General features: G+C 38.8%; 1 protein-coding gene across 1 annotated transcript in view; it reads right to left on the bottom strand.

Moving 5' to 3' along the window:
* The window catches only part of GPR149 (G protein-coupled receptor 149), a 65479-nt gene extending 59531 nt beyond the window's left edge, over window positions 1–5948 (bottom strand). The window contains exons 1-2 of the mRNA XM_034997422.1: window positions 4729–5948; window positions 3601–3793 (exon numbers count right to left, since the gene is read on the bottom strand). Coding sequence (XP_034853313.1) covers window positions 3601–3793; window positions 4729–5745 — 1210 coding nt within the window. The 5' untranslated portion in view covers window positions 5746–5948. The remainder of the gene's footprint in view (window positions 1–3600; window positions 3794–4728) is intronic.
* Between the last annotated feature and the right edge of the window lie 5436 nt (window positions 5949–11384).

Below are 11384 nucleotides of genomic sequence, written 5' to 3' on the forward strand. Positions count from 1 at the left end.
GGGATTTTTAACTTACTTCAGTGGTGTGAAAGCTGAAGGAACTAAAAAAGTGGCAAATTGTCAATTCAAGGGCAGTAAGCAAACAAAAACTCATAAATCCCAATTTTATCATATAACACAATAAAATTGATGTCTGTGACAATGTATTTTATTAGCTGTGTATTATGATTATGAAATATGTAAAGCGAAAGTGAGTAATGTTTTTGAAGGAGTGTGTAGACTATCAATGGAGAATCTGCCTCCATGTCATGAAGTGCAAGAGGTAGTCTGAGGTAGGCTCTGGGAAGGAAGTGCAATTGTGTTGGACATCATGGAGAAGAGGAGGACTCCAGGGCTAAGTTATGCACATAAGTCATGTCATTTAACATAGCAACAACCCTACATAATAAAAGGCGTATTGATTCTATTTTACAGTTGAGAAAACTGAGGCTGGTAGAGGAAACCTACTTAAGATTACTTAACTGGTAAAGAGATTTGAACTTAAAAGCCAACTGATTCCAGAATTCGAGTTGCTAATCTGTATGTGAAATTGGTTTACTGATAATTAGACCCATGAGAGATCTAAAAGTAAATTCTGACTGAGGTAACTAATGGAGATAATAGGTTATAACAATATAACAATTGACAATGTTTGACTAATAACTTACCAGAAACTTAAAGACTGTCAGAATACAGTCGGGATCTTTTGAAGTCTATACTATACTTGCAAACATAAATAAATAAATAAATGTAATGTATTTGTTCTGAAAAGCTAAACCCTGGATGAAACATGAATTAGCTTTAGTCTTTTGCTTTTAACCACATCTTGCTAATTGCAATTTTAAACATAAGTAATTATATCAGCTTATAAAAATAATTCTTCAGAGTAATACGTCACTTAGCAGATACTTTGATTTTATTTAAAATAAAAACAGTTTCTGATTTTATTGAAAATATTTTAACTGTTTATTTAATTAAAAAAGAAAACATCATCTCATGCAAACAAAATGAGTGTGAAAACCACATCCTTCCCATATGTCTTCCACCTGAGACCTCTGTGTTAAAATCATTTATTTTAAATACTTTTGTTTTGAGACACTAGTAATACAGGTTAATGTTGGAAACAGGAGAGAATTATTAATCTGCAATTTATTTCCCATTACTGACATGCATCTTTTGATTGCATGTCTCTCCATTTCCATTCACTAAGAATGAGATGTAGAATTATATTTACATCTGCAAAATGAACCTATGGCAGATAAGAGTTAGGAAGCTTGCTTGTTTCTGGAGTTCCCTTGCAAAGAATGTAAAAGGGGGAATCTTAGTTTGTTAAAGAAAAAAAGCCTAAATGTAAAACTGAAGCCATATTCCCAAAGAATCAAGGCACTTGATCAGGCACTTGCCTACCTGAGGATGAACATTTTTGGGATTTTGAAATTCTGTTCTCGTGTCATCCTAGCAATAGGAAAATAGAGGATGTGTTCTCTCTCAGACAGTGAAAATATAACATTCTTGTTCTCACAATTTCCCTATGGCAGAACCTGGGATCATAAAAGAGAATGGAGCCATTTGGACTACAGGCATTTTAAACTAACGTTGCTCACAATGTTTGATTTTTGAAGCCAAGCCTCTTTTTATAAACCTATGTTTTTCAGGGAATTTCTTCCCTGAGATTTTAAATACAAATAAGAGCAATGGTAATTTTAGAGGAAAAATATTATTTTGATCTTGAAAGGTGTGATTTTAACTTCAAACGTGAGATATTACTGTAATTATTGATTCTGTCAGCCTGCCGTAGGCTCTTCCATCTTGTGCAGTACAAGATAGAATACTTCCTAGACCATTTGCAGTGATAGGTCTGTTGCATTGCTTTGTTTTCAGCTCTGATAATAAGTATCCTTTACTTCTTAAAAATGACTGCCCTATGTCACTTCACTAAGACTTTTCATTTTCTCTGACATTGAGCTTTCATTGTCTCTCTCACAATCTTAAATACTATAAGACAATTCTGGCTCACTAATTCAGTGGCAAAATGTTAACATTTGATAGAATGTTAGAACTTCCAGGCTTGTTAATGATTTTTATATATGTTCTATGTGGCTCAAAGGATTTATTATTAATTTTCTGTGTCACTGTTGTTCTAGATATTAAATCTCCAGAAGCACATAATTGTTATATAAGTTCCATGGTTATTTTATTTTAAAGACATAGATGAATTTTAACAATAAAACTTTATGGCATCCTTAAAACTAAAGAACTCTCCTGATCATTTGAAAAATACCTAGACATATTAAATTTTAAATGTCATCAATACATGGAAAATGACGAGTTTATGATTAATTGATGTTTATAAAATAACCCTGTTGTAGAATTGATTGCAGAATATACTTTCATATTCTCCAGTTTCTATACTTCTGAAATAGTCTGAGATGAACTATTTTGTTTACCTTTTTTTCTCTATTGAAGAGTAATATACTTGCTTATTCTGAGCAAAGGACAATTAATAAAACAGTTAATTCAGCATACACTAATGCATTTTTAGACATTAAATGGTAGAACATCCTATCTTTTGTCTGGAATGACAAACTAATATCCTTTTTCTTCCTGGTAGAGTCAAAATACAAAGGTCATTCCTCAACTTTTCCTGTCAGTATGGGAACAATCACACTCTAGAGAGTTTTATAATTGACCCCACTCCCATTCTAGGTATACTCTTTAGAATATAGTTTTTTGTTGTTATTGTTGTCTGTTTAATGTAACTAGGATGGCTATATTCATACATAAACATAAAATTCTCCACCTTTTCCCTTCCTGAAATGAGAGTTTTTTGTGTTTTCTGAAAGTACAGGCATGCACTTAAAATTTGTTTTCCTCTTGTCTTTTTTTTTTTTTAAGATTTTATTTTTAAGTAATCTCTACACCCCATGTGAAGCTCAAATTCAAGACCCTGAGATCAAGAGTCACATGCTCTACCAACTGAGCCAGCCAGGCCCCCCTTAAAATTTGTTTTTGAACTGTTTTCAGGCACTCTACTTTGAAAACTTTCCAAAACCCTGGAAGTATACAAGAAGGAAAATAATAAAAATTCTGCTCCATTAAATAATAATGGGCTCGCAAACAATGAATCACGGAACATTACATAAAAAACTAATGATGTAATGTATGGTGATTAACATAACATAATAAAAAAAATAATAATGGGCTATGATATAATGTGTTTTAACTCTTCAAAGAGTTAATCTCTTTTCAGATGCAGGCTTCTTATGTAGACTTGGGAAGGGAATTTATGTTCTACTCTGGGCTAAGAACTAAGGTGGATATCTAAGCATCTAAGGGCCTTTTTGACTTCATGCTGTGTTGAATAAATTCTGTCTATCCCTTTCTTCCCTAAAATAATTATTCAATGTACAAGCACTTCACAGAGTTGTTTTAAACCTGCCTCCTTTAAAACTTACCCCAACACTGTGCTAAGAATTGTTTCACATTATAATTTCTTCCCTTTATTTACCATTTATATTTGTCCTTGGATTCGTCATTCCCTACTCAGACAACTTCTCAGCAGACCACTTTTCTGTGTTTGTATGCTTATTGCTCCCAACCTCCACACTGTCAAGGACTTACGTTTTTCTCCATCAGATGCCACTGTATATGCATTCTGCTTACAGTTGATGATGCAGCCACAGGGCAAGTGGGTCCAGCGTTTGGACAAGACAAACACTGGGGTTACAGTGGTGGCCAGCAGGGTTAGTAGAAAGCTGAGTGTCTCGAAGGGAGGGCTCTGAAACCCCACCACGTGCTGAACCATCATGTGGATCTGCAAAGGCAAAGAGCTTCAGACCTATCCCAGGATAAAATTGTCCACTTTGTGAAGGCTTTCCCCCAAGCATGCTGCCCCACCCCACCTTCTCCAGGCTCCCTTCCTGCCTGAGAGCCAGAAGCCCTGTTTTGGTGGTGCACCACTGAGATCCCTTGGGATGAGCCCTGATGATTTAGACCACAGGGTGGTTTCCACTCCTGGGTGCCTGGTCTGTGCCCCCTGCCACCTCAGGTCTCTTTCGGAAGCACAATTTAAAATGCTGGGGATGCTACCAGGAAAACAGGCAGGCAAACTGGAAACCTGCACCTGGTACTCCAGATGGCCTTTGTCACATCCCTGGACCCCCGGCCCCTGCCCCCAGCCTGCTTGTCACAGCAGGGTGCCACCTTCCCAAGTCAAAACTGGCCTCCCACTTGAAGGCTTGAACAAAAAGCCTATTTGGCCCCCTCTCTTCTCTTTCTACTTCTGATCGTGCCTCTCCAATCTCTCTCCCTGCTGAGGATAGGCGGAGTCCTTACTCGACAGAAATGGAGTGGAGAGAAAGGGATGACAGAGGATTGGGGGGGGTGGTTAGGAAACCCTTTTACTACCTCCCTTCTTTTCTGAATATTCCCAGATAATGCTACAAGAGACAAGAACACCCTTGGCCACGATAGATCTAGGAAAACTGTCTCCCGCGCCCAAAAGCGCTCCCTGCCCCCCTCCCCAATTTTGAAACGAGAAGCACTTAGTAGCAAAGGCTTCGCAGCCAACCAGCTCTACCCGTGAGCTGCCTTCCTCCCAAGTGCGTCTCTAAAACCGAGCGAGCCACAGTTGGAAGCGGACTTAACTGCGCGTCTCTTGGGGACTCTCCCAACCAGGGACGCTAGTCCCAGCACGCATTCACACTGTCTGGTACACACACCCGCGCGCTTGAGCAACTGCACTTTTACCATCATGGGCAGCCAAAGGATGACTTTTGTCAGCGCTAGGATCAAAGAGAAGCGCTTCTGCGCTACGCTCACGGTGAAGCTCCTGGTGCCATAGAGAGTCCCCCGGTTCTCACGCCTGCGGGCTCCAACCACAGCGGCAGCCTCGTGTTCCGGCGTCTGCTCGGGCCGTGCCCTCACTGGTGGACCCGGTCCAAATACAGTGTCGGAGCTCAGAGAGCATCCCCCAGAACACCGAAGCGCAGGGCCGGCAGCATCAACTGGGGACAAGGAAAGCACTCTCCCCCTGCTTGGAGGGGTCCCGGGAATGGAAGCTCCGCGGGAAATTTCCTGGTAGTTGGCATGGAGTCTCGGCGGCTCCTCCGAACACAATAACTGGTGAGTGAGAGGAACCGAGAGGCCGGCGAGGAGTCCGAAAGCCAAAGTGTACACAACGAAGAGGAGCAGCACGTAGGAGCTGGAGCAGTCCGCCAGACAACCCCAAGGCGTGCGCACGAAGGTGCCCCAGCCGCACAGCGGGAGCGCGGAGAGCAACAGACTGGCTGTCCATACGGTCAGCACCACGCCGAGCACCTGGCCGGATCTTCTGGAGGCTGCCTGGCTCCCCACAGCCCTGTGCATCGAGTAAAAGTTGTAGGAGACTAGGAGAGTCGCCTTCAAATTGCTTGAGAGGCCCTGGCATAAATACAGTAAGGCAGAGGTGGTACACAGAGACTGAAAGTAATCAGGGTCCTCCTTTGGCCACTGCAAAAACATGAAGATGGTCACCGACAGGACACTCATGAGATCATCCCCAGACCAGGAAGCCACAAGCATGGACACAACGGTTCTGTTCTGCATTTTCAGTAGGGAAACTAATGAATAAATGCTGCCCACCAGGGCTGCAAGAGTCATTAAGCATGTCAGGCAAAAAAGATAGATATTTGAAGTTCTTGGCGGATTTAAAAGGTTCGTCGAATTATTATTTTCTTTCCACACGCTAGAGTCATTTGTTGATAAGTTACTGGAAAATCCAGACATTGTCTTTGGTTAATATTTAATTTCCCTTTCAGTGAGTCTGTAAATATTCTCAAAATAAAGCATGATTGTTGGTTGCAAATCGGATCTCATTCTCTCCCACCAAGTTTCCCTCTAGATGTTCCCCCGTCAGTCCAGCAGAAAATGATCAGGCATGACTCAACCCATATTTAAAAATCGGGTTCCATTTAAAACATCAATAAGAAACTTTTCAACATTCCAGTTAAAAACAAACCAAAAACTTCCTCCTGAAACCATTAAGTTTCTGGCATAAAAGCAAAAAGCTCCTCAGGTAGATTGAAAAACAATGATGTCTGGCTCCTTTTATGTCCTTCCTGTAGCTTGAGGTAATCAAACTCTATTCACTTTTTAAGAGCAGTAAAGCGATGCATTTGGTTCCAGAGCTGGATTCAAAAGCAAAAAGATTATCAGGTAGGTTTCAGCTTTGCGGGTTCAGAGAGAGACACACACAAGCAAAAAGGAGACACACACAGAGAGAGAGAGAGAGAGAGAGAGAGACTGATCACAGCTCCCCCTCGAACCGCTGTGTTCTTCAATCAGCCTGTGATCCTCGGAGCTGCAGGAAGGAGGAGTCAACTCCAAGCAGGAGAGAAGCAGGAACAAAAAGGGAGGGGAGTTCAGTGTATGAGCAAAATGATGTACATCTTCTCAGCCTGCCTCACGCAAAGCAAGAAACAATGTCCTTGCTAAGCCTTCCTTTGTGGTTTTGACATATAAAACTAGCCCAGATACTTGCTCAGACTTGATGTGAATGACAAATATCATCTTTGAGAGGTCTAAGCTACTCCACTAAGAGATTGCTTTTATTCTTATCTAGACCTCTCTGATTCACAATACTTTAGAGGAAGAATAGTCTCAGTGCCAGTTTTAAAAGAATAGGATGTACCAGGTTTATTTTTTAAATATATAGTGTACTTAATAAGAATGTCATAATGGTCTTCATTACACTAAACAAAATTTTGCAGAATCTTTTAGCAGAGCCATACTAGCTTTAGGCATGTAACTATTTCCTATCAATGTTGTCCAGTAAGCAAGCTGCCACTTGGATAAATAATGTTTCCTAGTTGTTAAAGTCAGATGACATTATGTAGGGTCTATAGGGAGCTTACCCCACAAAAACATTTTTAACCAGAGTATTTGGAGTGTTGCGTACAATAACTGAATCTCTGAACTCATTAAAAAATTGTCAGTTTTGCAAGATGAGATACTTCGCAAAGAAGTAACAGACAACAGTTGTTCTGTTACCGGAGTCAGATATTTGAGCCGGACAACAGAAACAAGGCCAGACGCCCCGCAAAAAAAGGCACAGGCAAGGCTTTATTCGGGCCTTGAGCAGAGGGGTGACACACCACCAACAGAGAATAGTTAAGTCTAGCCTCCCCAACGTAGGAGAGGCCCAGCTTAGAGAGAGTTACCTCTCAAGTTCCCACCCAGACCAATATACTAATGAGGGAAAGGAAAAAAATAAAAAATAAAAATAAGGGCCTCTTCCTGATTGGTTGGAGGAGACTCATCCTGATTGGTTGATATTGGCAGAATACTCAAACAGCTCCTCCGTGCTTTTGGGAGCCTGGGTCCTCTGTTTCAAATCCAGCTTGTATATGGAGCGCATCCCAGTTTTGCTCTGTAAAAGAAACAGTGTAACAATAACAACCAACAGAAAGCGTCCCAAGTGCATAATGTTTTTCACTTGGGGCTTGTTCCCATGGTCCCTGTCTCAATTCTGGCCAGGCATTTCCCAGGATGCTTTAGGGTAGCATTCCTCCTCAACTCAGCCTCATGAGCTGAGTGTGCCTTTCCCCATACAGTGCTGGGGTCTGAAGGAAAGCAGGGAAGGGAAAGGAGAAAATCGATACGGTAATGATCTAAGTGAATGGAAGTGGTAATAGAACTCTGATCATTCCTTTCATTTTAGAGGTAACTAAAGCTACATTTTAAACCTCAATCTGCTCATGTGGAAAGTGATTGTATTAGTCATTGCCAGCCAGACCCATCAGTAAACACAGTAGGCAATTTGCTTATCTTGACATGTTTTATTTCCCCTTTGCTCAGCAAATGGAAACCAAACCCACCTGTTCCAGCTAGCTCAGCACTCCAGTTCTCCCTACTGATAGTAATAGACCTTGCAGTGCAGTGTGGGTTAGAAGAGTCTGGGGATAAATTCATGTTAAAATAATGTTGCTTCAGAAAGCACAAAATGATAAACGGGACTTTCTTTTTAAAATCATTTTCGAAGTTCTGTGGTATGCTCTTCCGTGTCTTTTCTGAGACCTATTCTTTCCTCCTATAAGCAAAAAAAATTCTTTTCAATATGTTATTTAATCCTGGATTTTCAGTTGAATTGGACAATAAATATGACACTGTTAAAATACAATTAGTAGAAATTGATAATAACTGTTGCAATATCATTTGAGGCCTGGAGACATTTCCTCTATTATTACCATCAGTTTGGGCTTTTCCATACAATATAAATTTGGAAGAGACACCTAACCGCTTTGTTGCCCTGATCTCTAGGATATGACAGAAGAGGCAAGAATGTTAGCACACTTCCAAAGGTTGGTGGTAGAATTGCAGTCAGTAGGGAGCTAGGAAGGATTTCTGAATGTGAACTTCAGACCCTGCTATTGCTGGCTCTGTAATCTCAGGCAAAAATTATTATACTTTCTCTTCTGTTTCTGTGTCTGTTTCCACATCTGTAAAATAAGGGGGCTTGATGGGAGTATTTTTAGGCACTTTCAAGTTCTAAAATTAGATACAGTTTTAAAATCAGGTTAACTTTATCTTAATTTTCTTTTCTGCCTACTTCACAATAATCAGTATTGTCATAAAATAAAAGAAGGAAGCCTGTAAGACCTGATGCCTGGATTTACCATGCTTTCTCTGCCCCTGCTATGATGGGATGGAGGCCCTTACCAATGTGAAGATGGTATAAGTTTCAAGCAGCCTTGAATTTGGGCCAACTGAAGGATCATGGCTGCCCTGGAGATCTGAGTGAACCAATATAAGCTTTGTATGAGTGAGAAGTAAAAGTTATTGTGTAAGCTGATTTGGGGGGCTAAGTTTTACTGGGTGGTAACCTAGCTCATCCTAATATGTTTAGGTATACTATTGCCCCCCACACAGTAAGTGGTGGAACCAGATTTAAAAATCATAATCTGGCTCTGCATTCTAAATTACAACAGACATACATTTTCTAATTATCCCTTTTAGCACCTCATGCTTGGGAACACTTCCAGTGGATGTTGATTATCATAGAGTTGCTTTTTTTTTCTTTTTTTAAATTAACATATAATACATTATTTGTTTCAGGGGTACGGTCTGTGATTCATCAGTCTCACACAATTCACAGCGCTCACCATTGTACATACCCTCCCCAATGTCCATTGCCCAGCCACCCTATCCCCCCCACCCCCCTCCACTCCAGCAACCCTCAGTTTGTTTCCTGAGATTAAGAGTCTCTTATGGTTTACCTCCCTCTCTAGTTTTATCTTGTTTCATTTTTCCCTCCCTTCCCCTATGATCCTCTGTCTTGTTTTTCAAATTCCTTATATCAAGTGAGATCATATAATTGTCTTTCTCTGGTTGAGTTATTTTGCTTAGCATAATACCCTCTAGTTCCATCCACGTAGTTGCAAATGGCAAGATTTCTTTTTTTGGTGGCTGCATAATATTCCATTGTATATATATACACAACAGAATGTTGGAAATATTTCATTTTTCAAAATGTTAATTTATAAACAACCTTTTGCCAAGCATTATATTTTATAATACATATGCATATGTTATGCATCTATACATATAATATATATATATATTATATATATGACTTTCTTGAAAGTTGTAAGCCCTCCCCTTAGCCATAATCTCATTTTCTTTACAATATTCTCTTGAGCTTAAAAAAAATTAAAAAGTCACTCAGTACTTTCAAATAACCAGTATAACTTTAAAAAAAAATTTTTTTTTTTAAGATTTTATTTATTTGTGAGAGAGAGAATGAGAGACAGAGAACATGAGAGGGAGGAGGGTCAGAGGGAGAAGCAGACTCCCTGCTGAGCAGGGAGCCTGATGTGGGACTCGATCCCGGGATTCCAGGATCATGACCTGAGCCGAACGCTTAACCAACTGAGCCACCCAGGCGCCCGAATAACCAGTATAACTTTTAGTAGACCAGGAAGAAAGAGTTCTAAGAGGCTCCTTTGTGCCTTAAAAAAATTTACTCAGTTCCTGTGAGTGAAACTCCTTCCTCTGTCTCACTTACAATAAAGTCTTATGAGTTTAAAATACTTAATAATGTAATTAAATGTAAATTAAATTGTCTTTAAATTACTAAATAATGTACATTTATATTGATTTAAATAGAAATTATGATTATACCAGAACAGTTGAAGTGAAGACTTATTTATTGTAGTCCCATTACTGCTTTGATTACTTTGACACATATACCGAATATAGCATTACAGCCTATAAAACAACCTCCAGAGAATTACATGGCAATAATTTCATTAGGCTTTTAGTTTATGAAGTCCTTGATGTAATTATACCTTTGCAAAGCACTGAAGGCAATTCATTTCTCTAAATGTCCACATTATTTGTATCTGAAAATCCTGAAAGAGTAGAAAACAGCATAACAAATTCTAGTTGAATATGGCAGAGTAACATCCTTCACTATATGGGGTTTTAGGAATAAAAAAGTAACCACAGGACCAAATAGAAACATTTAGTTTTGTTTTATGATAATTAAAAAAGTATCATAAATAAAGTTAATCATGAAGGTATAACATATTTTTGTTTCTAGAAATACAGTGTTATGCAGGCAAAACATTTTAGAAGACCGGCCCAGCTTTAAACTCTTACTAACTTATCATCAAAACTCAAATGAAAGATCTCATAAAGTATCCAATATATATGCATACACATATATAATATATAAATAAAATCTAAATTTTATAAATATAATAAATATATAAATTTATAATATATATTATTGTGTGTATATGTATATATAATTCTATAAAAACATGCATATTCTGCTTTAGCTGATGGTTTTCCAGAAAAGTGACTAGCAATTTGGCATCATAGGAGAGCCCAAATGCTATGATTTATTTTCTTCTTTTTCAATGTCTTATCAGAAACCTACAATACTTAATATTATCTAAGAATTATAAGTAAGGGCATAGTTTAATGTGGCTCTAAGTCAGAGACTAACTTCATGAATCTAATCTTAGAAACCTGCTCAATACACTGTCAACCCAAAAATTCCCCTTAATATTTGTGGGGATTGTTTCAAAGGTCTCTCAAATGGAAAATTGCATGATTTTTTAAAACCTATTCCCTGGATGAGACAAAATTTGGTAGTATGTATGTATGTATGTATGTTAATGTATGTTAGTATATGAATGATGAAAGTTACTATATATAATATGCTAATGTAGATTAGCTACAGAAAGAAATAAGGTTTGTTATTAAGGGTTGCTGCTTACTCAGTGTTTACTCATTTTGGGCAAGGACCTTGACTATGATAGTTATGTAAGGTCCGCTAGTCATATAATAAAGATAATATTTGGAGGAGAGTTTTTATGTAAAACTGTATGAAGCTGTTGAATAGATTGAGAATGACAACG

Source organism: Mirounga leonina, unplaced genomic scaffold, assembly GCF_011800145.1.
Source record: "Mirounga leonina isolate KUSES-001 unplaced genomic scaffold, KU_Mleo_1.0 Mir_115, whole genome shotgun sequence".
In the NCBI taxonomy this organism is placed as follows: Eukaryota; Metazoa; Chordata; class Mammalia; order Carnivora; family Phocidae; genus Mirounga; species Mirounga leonina.